The sequence below is a fragment of the Salmo trutta genome, chromosome 22, assembly GCF_901001165.1.
Source record: "Salmo trutta chromosome 22, fSalTru1.1, whole genome shotgun sequence".
Classification (NCBI taxonomy): Eukaryota; Metazoa; Chordata; class Actinopteri; order Salmoniformes; family Salmonidae; genus Salmo; species Salmo trutta.
The window spans coordinates 27,660,461-27,675,970 of record NC_042978.1 but is presented as its reverse complement, the minus strand read 5'-3'; the positions used below and the strand labels follow the sequence as shown (position 1 = coordinate 27,675,970).

Genomic DNA, 15,510 nt, shown 5'->3' with positions numbered 1-15,510 from the left:
AGAGGCATGGTCATTGGTAAAAATGGAAAAGAGTAGAGGGCCTAGAGAGCTGCCCTGCGGTACACCACACTTTCCATGTTTGACATTAGGAGAAGCTTCCATTAAAGAAAACCCTCAGTTCTATTAGATAGATAGCCATATCATGGATTCAGAGCTGAGGTTGAAAAGCCATAACACAAGTTCTCTCAACAACAGGTTATGGCCAATAATATCAAAGGCTGCACTGAAATCTAACAGCACAGCTCCCACACTCTTCTTATTATCAATTTCTTTCAACCAATCATCAGTCATTTGTGTCAGTGCAGTACATGTTGAGTGCCCTTCTCTATAAGCATGCTGAAAAGTCTGTTAATTTGTTTACAGAGAAATAGCAACAAGTTTTCCAATTGTTTTCTAAGAGCTGGCAACAAGCTTATAGGTCTGCTGTTAGAACCAGTAAAGGCCGCTTTACCACCGTTGGGTAGCGAAATTACTTTTGCTTCCCTCCAGGCCTGAGGACAAAAACTTTCCTCTAGGCTCAGATTAAAACTATGACAGAAAGGAGTGGTTAGAGAGTCAGCTACCTTCTTCAGTAGCTTTCCATCTACGGTAAGTTGTCAATGCCAGATGGTTAGTCATTATTGATCGGTAACAATTTTTCCACCTCTCCCACACTAACTTTACAAAATTGTAACTTGCAATGCTTTTCTTTCATTATTCGTTTTTTTATGCATGAATACAACTGCTCACTGTTCGTTGTTGGCATTTCCTGCCTAAGTTCGCTCACTTTGCCAATTTGGCAACATCAAATGGTTTTGTGATGAATAAGCCATCTGATTCGATGAAAGATGGAGTTGAATTTGTCGTTCTGCCCATAATTTCATTTAAAGTACTCCAAAGTTTAATTTAATTGATAGGTCAACATTGTGAACAGTGTGCCCCATGGTGGCAGTGGGGTTATGGTATGGGGAGGCATAAGCTATGGACAACGAACATAATTTGCATTTTATCAACAGCATTTTGAATGCATAGAGATAGCGTGATGAGATCCTGAGTCACATTGTCGTGCCATTTATCTGCCGTCATCACCTCATGTTTCAGCATGATAATGCAAGGCCCCATGCTGCAAGGATCTGTACACAATTCCTAGAAGCTGAAAATTCTTCCATGGCCTGCATACTCAGACATATCACCAATTGAGCATGTTTGGGATGCTCTGGGTCGACATGTTCCAGTACCCCGCCAATATCCAGCAATTTCACACAGCCATTGAGAGGAGTGGGACAACATTCCACAGGCCACAATCAACATCATAATCAGCTCTATGCAAAGGAGATGTGTTGAGCTGCATAAGGCAAATGGTGGTTACACCAGATACTGACTGGTTTCCTGATCCACACACCTAGCTTTTTTTTTTTTTTAAGGTATCTGTGACCAACAGATGCATATCTACAGTGCCCTCCACTAATATTGGCACCCTTGGAAAATATGACCAAACAGGGTTGTGAAAAAAAATGTCACCATTGTTTATCCTCTTGGTCATTCATTCAAAATATTCACAAAAATCAAACCTTTAAAGTTAAATAATTGGAAGAAAAAATTAATTCTTATATATATTTTTTATCTCAAATGTGTGCCACAATTATTCATTCAATACTTTGTGGAACCTCCCTTTGCCAAGATAACAGATCTGAGACTTCTCCTATAATATGTAATGAGGTTGGAGAACACATGGCAAGGGATCTGAGACCATTCCGCCATACAGAATCTCTCCAGATCCCGAAGTCCACACTTGTGGACTCTGTGCTTCAGCTCATCCCACAGGTTTTCTATCGGGTTCAGGTCAGGGGACTGGGATGGCCGTGGCAAAACCTTGATTCTGTGGTCAGTGAACCATTTGTGTGTTGATTTTGAGGTGTGCTTTGGATCATTGTCCTGCTGGAAGATTCAACCACGGCCCAGTTTAAGCTTCCTAGCAGAGGCAGTCAGGTTTTGATTTAATATCTGCTGGTACTTGGAGTCTATGATACCATGTATCCTAACAAGTTGTCCAGGGCCTTTGGAAGAAAAACAGCCCCATAACATTAAAGATTCACCACCATACATCACAGTGGGGATGAGGTACTTTTTCGGCATGGTTGTCCTTCTGTCTACGCCAAACCCACCTCTGGTGTTTGTTTCCAAAAAGCTCTATTTTGGTCTCATCTGACCATAGAACCCAGTGCCATTGAAAGTTCCAGTAACGTTTGGCAAACTGTAGGTGCTTGAGTTGGTTGTTTGATGACAGCAAAGGCTTTTTATGGCAACCCTCCCAAACAACTTGTGGTTATGTACAAGACCCAACACAAAACCCAACTAACGTCTGCAATTCTCCAGCTGTGATCCTTGGAGATTATTTGGCCACTGGAACCATCCTCAATGTGTGTGGGGTTCAATATAGACACACGTTCTCTTCCAGGCCGATTGCTAACATCTCCAGTTGCTTTAAATGTCTTAATTATTGCCCTGATAGAGGAAATGGGCATTTTCAAACCTTTTAACTATTTTCTTATAGCCATTTCCTGATTTGTGCAGCTCAACAACCTTTTGTCGCACATCATTACTGTATTCTCGGGTCTTTCCCATAGTGAAGGATGACTATGGGAACTTGTCACCTCATATTTATACCCCAGTAAAACAGGAAGTTATGGCTTACCACTTAAGTGTTCCTAATCCCTCAGATGAATTTAAAAATATGAATGGGAATATACTTCAGTTACATTTTACTCATAAGAACTTCTAGGGATGCCAAATTGTGGCACACGTTTCAGAGAAAAATATTTATTTAATTTATTTCACAATTTTTTTTCAATCATTTTACTTCAATTAAAGGTTTGACTTTTGTGAATATTTTGAATGATAGACCAAGAGGTTACACAGCAAAGAAAAAAAATTTCACAGCCCATTTTGCTCATATTTACAAAGGGTGCCAATATTATTGGAGGGCACTGTATATTGCCAATTATGTGAAATCCATAGATTAGGGGCTGATTTTCCTTATATGAACTGTAACTCAGTAATGTTTTGCATGTTACGTTAAGATGAATGCTGTCAAACCATAGACAAAGCCCTGTTGGCTTAATACAAAAACACATTTCAGAAAGACTATACTTATTTTGAGATACTTCAAACTTCAAGCCAAAAAACACTGATAAGATGAAGTCAACATCTGATCTTCATATAACGAGTGTATGGTCATTTGCAATGTCAGTATAAAAGTCCCGACTCTGTATACCAGGCAGGCTGGGGTGAGGCAGTTCTCCTCTACACTGTTCTCTGCTCAGCTGCAAAAACTAAGCAACATTCTAAAGCTTTCCGCACTTCACAGCTTCCGTCGGTCACAGAACGTCTGCTTAAGACGCTGACAAATCTGTCTGTCATGTCTCTGGCCCCTCTCTCTCTACAGTGCCAGGCAACCACAGAGCAGCTGTGAGTTGTTGCCATTCCGAGGTTGCTGTGGAAACCTCGGGGGCTAAGCTGCAGTCTTTTTTGCGGGCGAGTGGAGTCACGCATCCATGATTTCAAACGCTTGGACGGAGCGATGGCCTGTTCGGAATGACGGGGGGAGAGAGGGAGGGAAGTGTGTGGTGACAGAAGGAGACTGGGAATCTTTGTCAGGGAAACAAACATCGGATGAAAACAAGAATGTTAGTTGAATCTGCTTGTTTGTGCTTGCTGCGTGAGCATCTTGCGTGCTCATTGTTTCCCCCTGTTCCTCTCTCTCTCATTTCCCCTGATTAACAGGCCCAGATGGACAGTGTGAAGCCGACATGTGCAGGAGGCTGGACACACTGAGGGCTATGACAGACTTGGTGACAGAGAGGAGCACATCCATTTCCAAGACAGTCTATCATCAGCTATCCCATGAAATAAATGGCAGTGATTATACACTTGTCCATAGTATAGACACACAACCATAGACAAATGAGCTGCTATGCTGGACAACATGATGGTTTTTCAAATTCTAGTTTAAGGGGACAATATTATTCAGAACAAAAATATGCAGTCAATTCTGGATATATTCATTAATGGGGACAATAGAGTCAGGGATCTGGACAAATTAAGTCCATTGATCATACAGACTACTTCAGAGAGAGACAAGGTTCTCCATTTAGTGGCTTCCTCGTTGAATACCCCTAGCCAAACAGTACAAAGACACTGGACTAGGGGGAACGTAGAAGCCCTCTCCATTTTTCCCCTTCATCTCACCATACAGTATCTCACCTGTGAGGGTGCGCTGCAGAAGAGCCCTCCCTTATTATCTCCCATTTACTCCTCCCCTCCTCCCTATCTCACCTGTGAGGGTGCGCTGCAGAGGAGCCCTCCCTTATTATCTCCCATTTACTCCTCCCCTCCTCCCTATCTCACCTGTGAGGGTGCGCTGCAGAAGAGCCCTCCCTTATTATCTCCCATTTACTCCTCCCTATCTCACCTGTGAGGGTGCGCTGCAGGACAGTCCTCCGCTGATCTCTCCGATGCGTGCGGCTGCCGTGGGGTTGGAGGAGCTGATGAGGACGGGCCCACTGATCTCCATGGAGTGTCTCTGGGGGGGCGGGGCCAGACAGGGCTTGTGGGACATGGTGAGGGAAGTAAACGAGTGGCGCTTCTTACTGTTCTTCTTCTCCCCGGCCCGGTGGGGGCCACCGTTACTCTGGGGGCCCGATGAGGCCCCCTCGCCAGAGTCCCCACTGGAGTCCCCAGGCTTGTCCAACTCAATCAGCTGACGGGCTGCTGTGTTAAACTACAGGAGGAGTGAGGGAAGAGGGGAAGGAAAGGAGGGCAGGATGGGGTAGATATGAGAGAAAAGGAGTCGTTGTCGTTAATATGATAATGAAAGCCGTAACTCTTCATAATAAACCTTGTTGGAGTAAGAACCACCCTGTGCCTTTATCTGATGGGAGAAAGCAGTAGGCTGAGAATGCTGCCAGTACCAGGGGGTTGAGAGAGAACCTTGGGCTCAGGGGGAGTGGGAGTCAACGATTTTCAGGCAGGCAGCGGAGGAGACAGCAGCCTTTCATGTGATGTAGGAATCAAAGGAGGAACACTAAAAAGGGTTTAGCTAATCACAGGGAGAACAAGGGAGCACTCCACGACACAGTTAGCCCCGAGCTGCTCTCCCTCTACTTGGGACATAAAAGTGGAGAATTTCACACCAATCCTGAGGAGAGACAGTGCTAAATGTGTACACACGTAGCACTAGATCAGATATACAGCCAAGTATATACAACCAAATATAGAATGGGTATCAGTATAAAATCACTGTACAGAAATAACTCAGACACAATCAAGTGTGGCTACAAAAAACTAGATTATAACTTGTCCTCCATGACAGTTCCAGAATTGCTCAAATTTTGTTTTAAAATGAAAGCTGTTTACTGTCTGACATATGCTGAATGTACAGTAATCATCAGTTGCACATTTGTTTAAGTAACCTGTGCGAGACCCGAGTCAAAATGTCCTTCCTTGGAGGAAAACGTTGTATTTCTCTGCTGTGAAAACAGTCAATTGCATCCATTAGTTGTTTTGCATCCGTTCCCTTCAAAATATCCACCCTTGGGATATTTTGAAAAATCTAAATCTGTCACATGAATAGTGCCATGAAAAATGAGAAGAAACATCTTTTAATTCTCCTCTGCTTCTAAGAATGTAATTTTCAATGTCAGAGTCAAAGATAACCTTCACAAAAGCATTCACACGGAAAATGTCTTGCCTTCTTAAATTGCCCTTCCTTTTATGGCAAGCCTCTGCCCACTCCCGGGCTTCTCTCTACCATTAGAAGTGTAACGATTCACCAAACCCACGGTTCAGTACGTATTTGGGGTCACGGTTCGGTTTCGGTACAGCAGGAAAATTAAATGCAATTAACAATCTTCAGCATTCACAAATGTTCCTGGCATTGTTTGTTGTGACAGGATTGTTATGTTAGGCCTCTCAAGGTTCCACTCTGATGCTGCGTTTGTAACCATGTGGGAGGTGGGAATTTACCAGTTGTGAAGTCATAAATGCCAGTTGGATGCATTCATGTGACTTGAAAGCTGATTGGCCAACAAGCTGCAACCATAAACTAAAAGTACAGCTATCATGCTTGTAAACAAATTATAGAGTTCATAAACCACATTAATATATTGCTTTTTATAAATAATGTTTTGTTGTTATATTTAACTGCAGAAAATGCTGTCTGAGGCCTTTTCCTTAGTCGGTGATGTTAGAGGTTACCATTTGGGAGAAGTGGGTGCTCAGGATGATAGAGGAGTTTCCCACAAGTGATTACCAGTTGGAGGGGCGTTCAAGTGGATTTTTCCCAATAGCATGTGGTAAATTGCCACTTCCATCTGGGTTACGAATGCACCATGACACTGCCTCCTTCACTGTCAAATGCACACTTGAGTCTCATAAAGGGGGTGGGTCTGTAGCATGGTACATCTCCCACTGCGGAGTAATGTGATGGGCTGTCACTGTTAAATAATCATCATTAAAATCATTAAAAACTTCTGCTTTGGCTTGCTTATATAGAGCGGGTAATATCTGTTTGCTGAAATGGGTGCAAGAGGTAAGTTCGTAACGTGGCTCAAGCACTTTCACGAGGTGCTAAACTCCCTATTCTCAACAACCAGGAAGATTCAAATGAAAACAGAGACGACTGCTTTAAAAGATAAATAGCCTACAGTATAGGCTACAGGCCTATACAATTCAATAATATTGAAATCAATTTCATGTTCATTCAACTGAGTTCTATTTTGCTAATTGCAGGCTGCTGTCAAATGTTTGCCTCAATATATTTCGTGTAATGTGCGCAATGATGAGCCAAATCTTGATTTTAGTGCATTAGGGTAAGCCGCCTCAATTTGTGCAGTCATGATAATATCTTTCTAGGAGCTGATCCGTCGTCAGTATTGTGGAATGATTCTAATGTTAATGTAGATTAAAATGGAGAAAGACAGCGCTGCTCTCAGATCAGCTTTCTTTTGATCCTATCAGTATCGACACGCCTCAACACGCACTTAGTGAACCTTCTCTGCGTGGTGTTTTGGGAAACGCATGTTACATCTTTGGTCGTTGTAGGAAAGATGCATTGTTAAAACACTCGTAAGCCTACATTCCATCACCATCGGGAAACCAGGACCAGGTCTATTACACAGGTAAGGTTCCTACCAGCAGGCAGTTCTCTCAGCAGTGATCATGGAAGCTTTTACAGGACAATGGTGAATTACCTAAGGATGTCAAGCTAAAGATGGCTAAAGCTTTTTAAAGCTGGCTGTATTTAAGGGGCACATGGGAATTTGGACAGCTGCTCAGAAGGTGCTCAATGACCAGTCAATCTAATGGCATGTTTAGTACTTTGGTGAAATATATTGTGACCGTTTTCATGGGTAAAGCAAAAGGGGAGAGCACTAATGTGTACATTTTGCAAGATGTCTAACAAAGCAACAACAAAAAAGATTGCACTAACATACTCTGCATTTTCCAACCTCTTACCTGAGGTAAAATGCTTGCCTGGACATATCAGGGACACTCCGGTTGTTAAGACTTGGAGGAACATTTCTCTTACCTCAACATATGATATAGGGAAGATTCCAATTTTATCCCCCAGCATTCCCTCTGCCCAGTTTTCATCCACTCTGCGAATCACAGTCAGAATATCATCCTAGAAGAGAAAAGATGCAGAGCTTGTTACTGGGAAGACTCTCATTAAAGATGCTGCTAACTAGGAGATTTTCAGATCTTCTAGGAACAAACACACAGGATAGAAGAATAATGAGGCTGAGAGAGAGAGACCATGTTTTATTACAACTTCCGGAAGTACCCAGTTAGGCTACGTTAGAGTAATGCAGTACAGTGGATCCTGTTTTAAAAGGAACAAGATAAGCACTTTTGTTTCAGTTTTTCCTCATAAGGGGTGGCAGGTACCCTAGTGAGGCGGCAGGTAGCCTAGTGGTTGCTGGATCGAATCCCCGAGCTGACAAGATAAAAATCTGTCGTTGTGCCTCTGAACAAGGCAGTTAACTCACTGTTCCCCGGTAGGCTGTCATTGTAACGGAGAATTTGTTCTTAACTGACTTTGCCTAGTTAAATAAAGGTTTTAAAAAATTAAAAGATATAAAACAGCAGACTGCTTATAAAAGCCAAGGATAGAAAGCTCTAATCTACCCTTTCAGTTGATTAGAATAGATCGAGAAATGTAGTAATTTAGCAATGGTACAGTAGCCATCTAGTTCTAGGTGTGTGAGTGGATAACTGGTCCTCTACACTAGGAGGAAAAATGCCTTGCATCCGCAGGACACGTCTGCAGAAAGAGAGAGAGAGAGAGGAACACAGTTTCACTGAGGTTTGGTCAGGGTTAAGCCACAGAGATTTTACAATCAACAGTTGTTGAGATGTTAGATGCTCCAAACTCAGGAAAATTACAGCTTAGAAAAAACAGTATAGGTTGTAATTAAAACTCTTGCTAGAAACTGTAGTTCCAACTTTAGCGACAATGTCCTATGTGGTAGGGCTGTGGCCTGTACAGTGGTCTAGAACTCACCTTTGTGAAGGGCAGGCAGTCCTTGTCTGCCTCGTTATCTTTCAGCTCAAAGTCATAGAGGGCCTTGCACTGTGGCGGGGGCTGCGGCAGGGGCTTGATGATCTGGACAAAGTTGGTGGGGAAAAAGCCGTGGACTCCGCCCATCTCTCCGTGGTACCAATTGTCATCCACCTGGCGTCGCAGGATGATGATGTCACCCTTACTGAACTTGAGGTCCCCAGGTTCCTTGCCATCGTAGTTGTACAGTGCCTTGGCACAGGGCAGCTGGGGTACACCCTGTAGAGTGAGAGAAAGAGCGATGGAGAGTGTTCAGGCTGTGTCCAAAATATCAGGACTCATGCATAATTGAGCACCACTCAGAACCACATTAATTTTTCAAAACACAGAAGTGTAAATGTGGACCAGAGCCATTAGGGACAAGAGCACAGTGAGGGGTTGTAGTGATGGTCCATATGGGCCACTGACCACACGAGGGAATCAGGAATAAACCACCCTGACCTGGGTAGAGCCACACTTTCAGACTCATTGTATAATCTTCTTCCACCAAGTCAGAGTGTGCCTCAGTCACCACTCTCACTGACATTCATTCTCTGTTGCTTTCTAACCGAGAAAGAGACCCAAATGATGTACCGAAAAGAATCTTGGCCCAAAACAGACACCAGTAACTATGGAAACCGAAGAAAAGTGTGAAAGCCTACTTGTTATGGGAACATGCAGAAACAAGAGAAAGGTAAACTGCATTCCCAAAACAAGGAGTAAACTAAATGTGCATCAATAGCTTGGTTTCCATCTAATTGGCAACAGATTCATGCGAATATTCTAAAATGAATTAAGCGAGAAACCGCAAAAGTAATTTTTATGTGCACTACGTCATCACGCACAGCTTTTTATCTGCAATAAGTGAATTTGATGGTAACACATCTCTGGTGGTATGCACATTTACAATCAGAGATGCGTTTCCATCAAATTGACTTGTTGAAGCGAAAAGGCTGTGCGTAGGGCACATAAAAATAACTTCTGCAGTTAAATTCCCATGTACGAATAAAAATACAAGTTAAATGGGTTTCCATCGCATTTTCAACTCTACTGATGGTTTTGTCACAAATATTTTTGCATTATATAGTGAATGTGCCCACTCTGGTCTTGGCACATGTGCTCTAGCCAACAGCTTGCATATACAGTGCAGTATAGCCTACATGATGAGAATATTATGGACAAAAGAGCAAGATTATTTTTATTTGCGAACGACAGTCAAGCATCCATAATCATGTGACCAGAATAAGACCCTCAATATTTATTGGAAAGGAGCATCAAGATCACTGTGCACTTTCACCACCCTGTGAAGTTCATCATATCTTATTTCACCTGGTGCCTAATAAAGTGTACGGTTTCCCGAGTTGTAGTGGGAGGTACACAGAACATACCATTGAGTGACTCCAAGTTTTTTTCCAAAATGGTTACTATGTCAATATTTGGGCATAAAAGTGTTTCCACTGCCATTTATTGCATAATTCAATTTTAGACAAAAAGATCCCACCTTGTCTAGCGTATTTTGTTTTGTCAACATTTGGAAAGTTTACTGACAAATTTGCTGTTTCCATCAGGCCTGTCATGACATTTCTATCCGACATGTAAACTCTGCAAAAAAAGAAATGTCTTTCAGCAAACTTAACATGTGTAAATACACTGCTCAAAAAAATAAAGGGAACACTTAAACAACACAATGTAACTCCAAGTCAATCACACTTCTGTGAAATCAAACTGTCCACTTAGGAAGCAACACTGATTGACAATACATTTCACATGCTGTTGTGCAAATGGAATAGACAACAGTTGGAAATTATAGGCAATTAGCAAGACACCCCCAATAAAGGAGTGGTTCTGCAGGTGGGGACCACAGACCACTTCTCAGTTCCTATGCTTCCTGGCTGATGTTTTGGTCACTTTTGAATGCTGGGGGTGCTTTAACTCTAGTGGTAGCATGAGACGGAGTCTACAACCCACACAAGTGGCTCAGGTAGTGCATTTCATCCAGGATGGCACATCAATGCGAGCTGTGGCAAGAAGGTTTGCTGTGTCTGTCAGTGTAGTGTCCAGAGCATGGAGGCGCTACCAGGAGACAGGCCAGTACATCAGGAGACGTGGAGGAGGCCGTAGGAGGGCAACAACCCAGCAGCAGGACCGCTACCTCCGCGTTTGTGCTAGGAGGAGCAGGAGAAGCACTGCCAGAGCTCTGCAAAATGACCTCCAGCAGGCCACAAATGTGCATGTGTCCGCTCAAACGGTCAGAAACAGACTCCATGAGGGTGGTATGAGGGCCCGACGTCCACAGGTGGGGGTTGTGCTTACAGCCCAACACCGTGCAGGACGTTTGGCATTTGCCAGAGAACACCAAGATTGTCAAATTCGCCACTGGCGCCCTGTGCTCTTCACAGATGAAAGCAGGTTCACACTGAGCACGTGACAGACGTGACAGAGTCTGGAGACGCCGTGGAGAACGTTCTGCTGCCTGCAACATCCTCCAGCATGACCGGTTTGGCGGTGGGTCAGTCATGGTGTGGAGTGGCATTTCTTTGGGGGGCCGCACAGCCCTCCATGTGCTCGCCAGAGGTAGCCTGACTGCCATTAGGTACCAAGATGAGATCCTCAGACCCCTTGTGAGACCATATGCTTGTGCGGTTGGCCCTGGGTTCCTCCTAATGCAAGACAATGCTAGACCTCATGTGGCTGGAGTGTGTCAGCAGTTCCTGCAAGAGGAAGGCATTGATGCTATGGACTGGCCCGCCCCTTCCCCAGACCTGAATCCAATTGAGCACATCTGGGACATCATGTCTCGCTCCATCCACCAACGCCACGTTGCACCACAGACTGTCCAGGAGTTGGCGGATGCTTTAGTCCAGGTCTGGGAGGAGATCCCTCAGGAGACCATCCGCCACCTCATCAGGAGCATGCCCAGGCGTTGTAGGGAGGTCATACAGGCACGTGGAGTCCACACACACTACTGAGCCTCATTTTGAATTGTTTTAAGGACATTACATCAAAGTTCGATCAGCCTGTAGTGTGGTTTTCCACTTTAATTTTGAGTGTGACTCCAAATCCAGACCTCCATGGGTTGATAAATTGGATTTCCATTGATTATTTTTGTGTGATTTTGTTGTCAGCACATTCAACTATGTAAAGAAAAAAGTATTTAATAAGATTATTTCTTTCATTCAGATCTAGGATGTGTTGTTTAAGTGTTCCCTTTATATTTTTGAGCAGTATATTTGTATGAACATAAGATTCAACAGACAAACTGAACAAGTTCCACAGACATGTGACTAACAGAAATGGAATAATGTGTCCCTAAACAAAGGGGGAGATCAAAATCAAAAGTAACAGCCAGTATCTGGTGTTGCCACCAGCTGCATTAAGTACTGCAGTGCATCTCCTCCTCATGGACTGCACCAGATCTGCTGTGAGATGTTACCCCACTCTTCCACCAAGGCACCTGCAAGTTCCCGGACATTTCTGGGGGGTAATGGCCCGAGCCCTCACCCTCCGATCCAACAGGTCCCAGACGTGCTCAATGGGATTGAGATCCGGGCTCTTCGCTGGCCATGGCAGAACAGTGACATTCCTGTCTTGCAGGAAATCACGCACAGAACGAGCAGTATGGCTGGTGGCATTGTCATGCTGGAGGGTCATGTCAGGATGAGCCTGCAGGAAGGGTACCACATGAGAGAGGAGGATGTCTTCCCTGTAACGTACAGCCTTGAGATTGCCTGCAATGACAACTAGCTCAGTCCGATGATGCTGTGACACACAGCCCCAGAGCATGATGTACCCTCCACATCGATCCCGCTCCAGAGTACATTCTCGGTGTAACATTCATTCCTTCGACGATAAACGCGAATCCGACCATCCACCTGGTGAGACAAAACCGCGACTCATCAGTGAAGAGCACTTTTTGCCAGTCCTGTCTGGTCCAGCGACGGTGGGTTTGTGCCCATAGACAACGTTGTTGCCGGTGATGTCTGGTGAGGACCTGCCTTACAACAGGCCTACAAGCCCTCAGTCCAGCCTCTCTCAGCCTATTGCAGACAGTCTGAGCACTGATGGAGGGATTGTGCATTCCTGGTGTAACTCGGACAGTTGTTGTTGCCATCCTGTACCTGTCCCGCAGGTGTGATGTTCGGATGTACCGATCCTGTGCAGGTGTTGTTACATGTGGTCTGCCACTGCGAGGACGATCAGCTGTCCGTTTGTCTCCCTGTAGCGCTGTCTTAGGCGTCTCACAGTACGGACATTGCAATTAATTGCCCTGGCCACATCTGCAGTCCTCATGCCTCCTTGCAGCATGCCTAAGGCACGTTCACGCAAATGAGCAGGGACCCTGGGCATCTTTCTTTTGGTGTTGTTCAGAGTCAGTAGAAAGGCCTCTTTAGTGTCCTAAGTTTTCATAACTGTGACCTTAATTACCTAACGTCTGTAAGCTGTTAGTGTCTTAACGACCGTTCCACAGGTGCATGTTGATTAATTGTTTATGGTTCATTTAACAAGCATGGGAAACAGGGTTGAATCCCTTTACAATGAAGATCTGTGAAGTTATTTGGTTTATCTGAATGTGTGTGACACTGAATGGGTCTTGTTGGATGGCCTTTTAAATGAGAAAGTCTATTATAGTACAGGATCAGTGTGATGAGCTTGGCTGGCTCACTGTATGTATGCATGTCTGTCTGTGTAATACAGAAGTCTAAATGCCCCGGACCTGGCCCAGTTCTCTCCCTGAGGAAGGTTAGGTGGTCTCGACTTGCTAGTCTGGAGCCCTGAAAGGACCATTCAGGGGTGACAACACAGAGGGGACGGGAAGGCTCAATGAACCCCATTCAAGATGGCTGTCCAAGAGGGCGGCACCAATCCAAAAAGCTTCTACCCCCTCACATCCCTCCCTCTACTCTGTTAGAGGCCTTTGATAGTGCTCAGAAACACAAATACTACCGACAGCGTCAATCTGAGCACTGACAGATGAAATTAACCAGATATCAGGGAGAAAGATAGTCAGAGGTAAAGAGAAATAAGGAAAATGAGGGTCTGGGACAGAGCGCGCGCGCGAGGCGGCAGACAGAGCGCGCGCGCGAGGCGGCAGACAGACAGACAGAGAGCGAGTGAGGCGGCAGACAGACAGAGAGCGAGGCGGCAGACAGACAGACAGAGAGCGAGCGAGGCGGCAGACAGACAGACAGAGAGCGAGCGAGGCGGCAGACAGACAGACAGACAGAGAGCGAGCGAGGCGGCAGACAGACAGACAGACAGAGAGCGAGCGAGGCGGCAGACAGACAGACAGACAGAGAGCGAGGCGGCAGACAGACAGACAGACAGACAGACAGAGAGCGAGGCGGCAGACAGACAGAGAGCGAGCGAGGCGGCAGACAGACAGACAGACAGACAGAGAGCGAGCGAGGCGGCAGACAGACAGACAGAGAGCGAGCGAGGCGGCAGACAGAGACAGACAGAGAGAGAGCGAGCGAGGTGGCAGACAGACAGAGAGCGAGGCGGCAGACAGAGACAGACAGACAGCGAGGCGGCAGACAGACAGACAGACAGACAGCGAGGCGGCAGACAGACAGACAGAGAGCGAGGCGGCAGACAGACAGACAGACAGCGAGGCGGCAGACAGACAGACAGACAGACAGACAGACAGAGAGCGAGGCGGCAGACAGACAGACAGAGCGAGGCGGCAGACAGACAGACAGACAGACAGAGACAGACAGAGACAGACAGACAGACAGACAGACAGACAGACAGACAGACAGACAGACAGACAGACAGACAGACAGAGAGCGAGAGAGAGAGAGAGAGGCGGCAGAGAGAGAGAGAGAGCGAGACGGAAGTGTTTAGAGCTGGCAGGCGCTGCAGTCTTGTTAAAGGCTAACGAAGCGTTTAGCGGCTGAGAGTAGAATGACAGTACAGAACACAGAGCTGTGAAGCTGAGCCAGGGTGACATCACCCGCTGCGCACAATCACACAGCCCTGCCTGGACTTGGCCTGGGCCTCACAGCCAATCACACGCTGCACAGGATGGCCAGGGCTATGAGGTGGGGGTGTGAGGGGGCCTGGGGGAGAAAGAATTGATGAGCGGGGCAGGCAGCCCCCTCAGCCAGCACGCTGCTGCTGCTCTAGAACTGGTCTCTGAGGGGAAAGCAGGTCTTTGAGTCAGCCTGGCCCTGTGCTGGCAGGGAGCATTGTGATGTAAAAGGACATTAGTGATGTACATTGTGATGTAAAAGCACATTAGTGATGTACATTGTGATGTAAAAGCACATCAGGTTCTGCAGAAGAGGGGGAGGAGATCCAAAAGCTGACCCCTCCTGTCTCAGCCTCCAGTATTTATGCTGCAGTAGTTTGTGTCGGGGGGCTAAGGTCAGTCTGTTATATCTGGAGTATTTCTCCGGTCTTATCCGGTGTCCTGTGTGAATTTAAGTATGCTCTCTCTAATTCTCTCTTTCTTTCTTTCTTTCTCTCTCTCGGAGGACCTGAGCCCTAGGACCATGCCTCAGGACTACCTGGCCTGATGACTCCTTGCTGTCCCCAGTCCACCTGTCCGTGCTGCTGCTCCAGTTTAAACTGTTCTGCCTGTGGCTATAGAACCGTGACCTGTTCACTGGACGTGCTACCTGTCCCAGACCTGCTGTTTTCAACTCTCTAGAGACAGCAGGAGCGGTAGAGATACTTTCAATGATCGGCTATGAAAAGCCAACTGACATTTACTCCTGAGGTGCTGACCTGTTGCACCCTCAACAACCACTGTGATTATTATTTGACCATGCTGGTCATTTATGAACATTTGAACATCTTGGCCATGTGCTGTTATAATCTCCACCCGGCACAGCCAGAAGAGGACTGGCCACCCCTCATAGCCTGGTTCCTCTCTAGGTTTCTTCCTAGGTTTTGGCCTTTCTAGGGAGTTTTTCCTAGCCACTGTGATT

The 15,510-nt window shown here is 45.7% G+C and overlaps 1 protein-coding gene across 3 annotated transcripts in view; it reads right to left on the bottom strand.

Annotated features, from left to right (window-relative positions):
- The window catches only part of sh3rf1 (SH3 domain containing ring finger 1), a 66,033-nt gene that overhangs the window by 22,391 nt on the left and 28,132 nt on the right, over nt 1–15,510 (bottom strand). For all 3 annotated transcript variants that reach the window (XM_029707521.1, XM_029707522.1, XM_029707523.1), the window contains 3 exons: nt 8,543–8,818; nt 7,568–7,663; nt 4,451–4,759 (listed from right to left, as the gene is read on the bottom strand). In XM_029707521.1, coding sequence (XP_029563381.1) covers nt 4,451–4,759; nt 7,568–7,663; nt 8,543–8,818 — 681 coding nt within the window. The remainder of the gene's footprint in view (nt 1–4,450; nt 4,760–7,567; nt 7,664–8,542; nt 8,819–15,510) is intronic.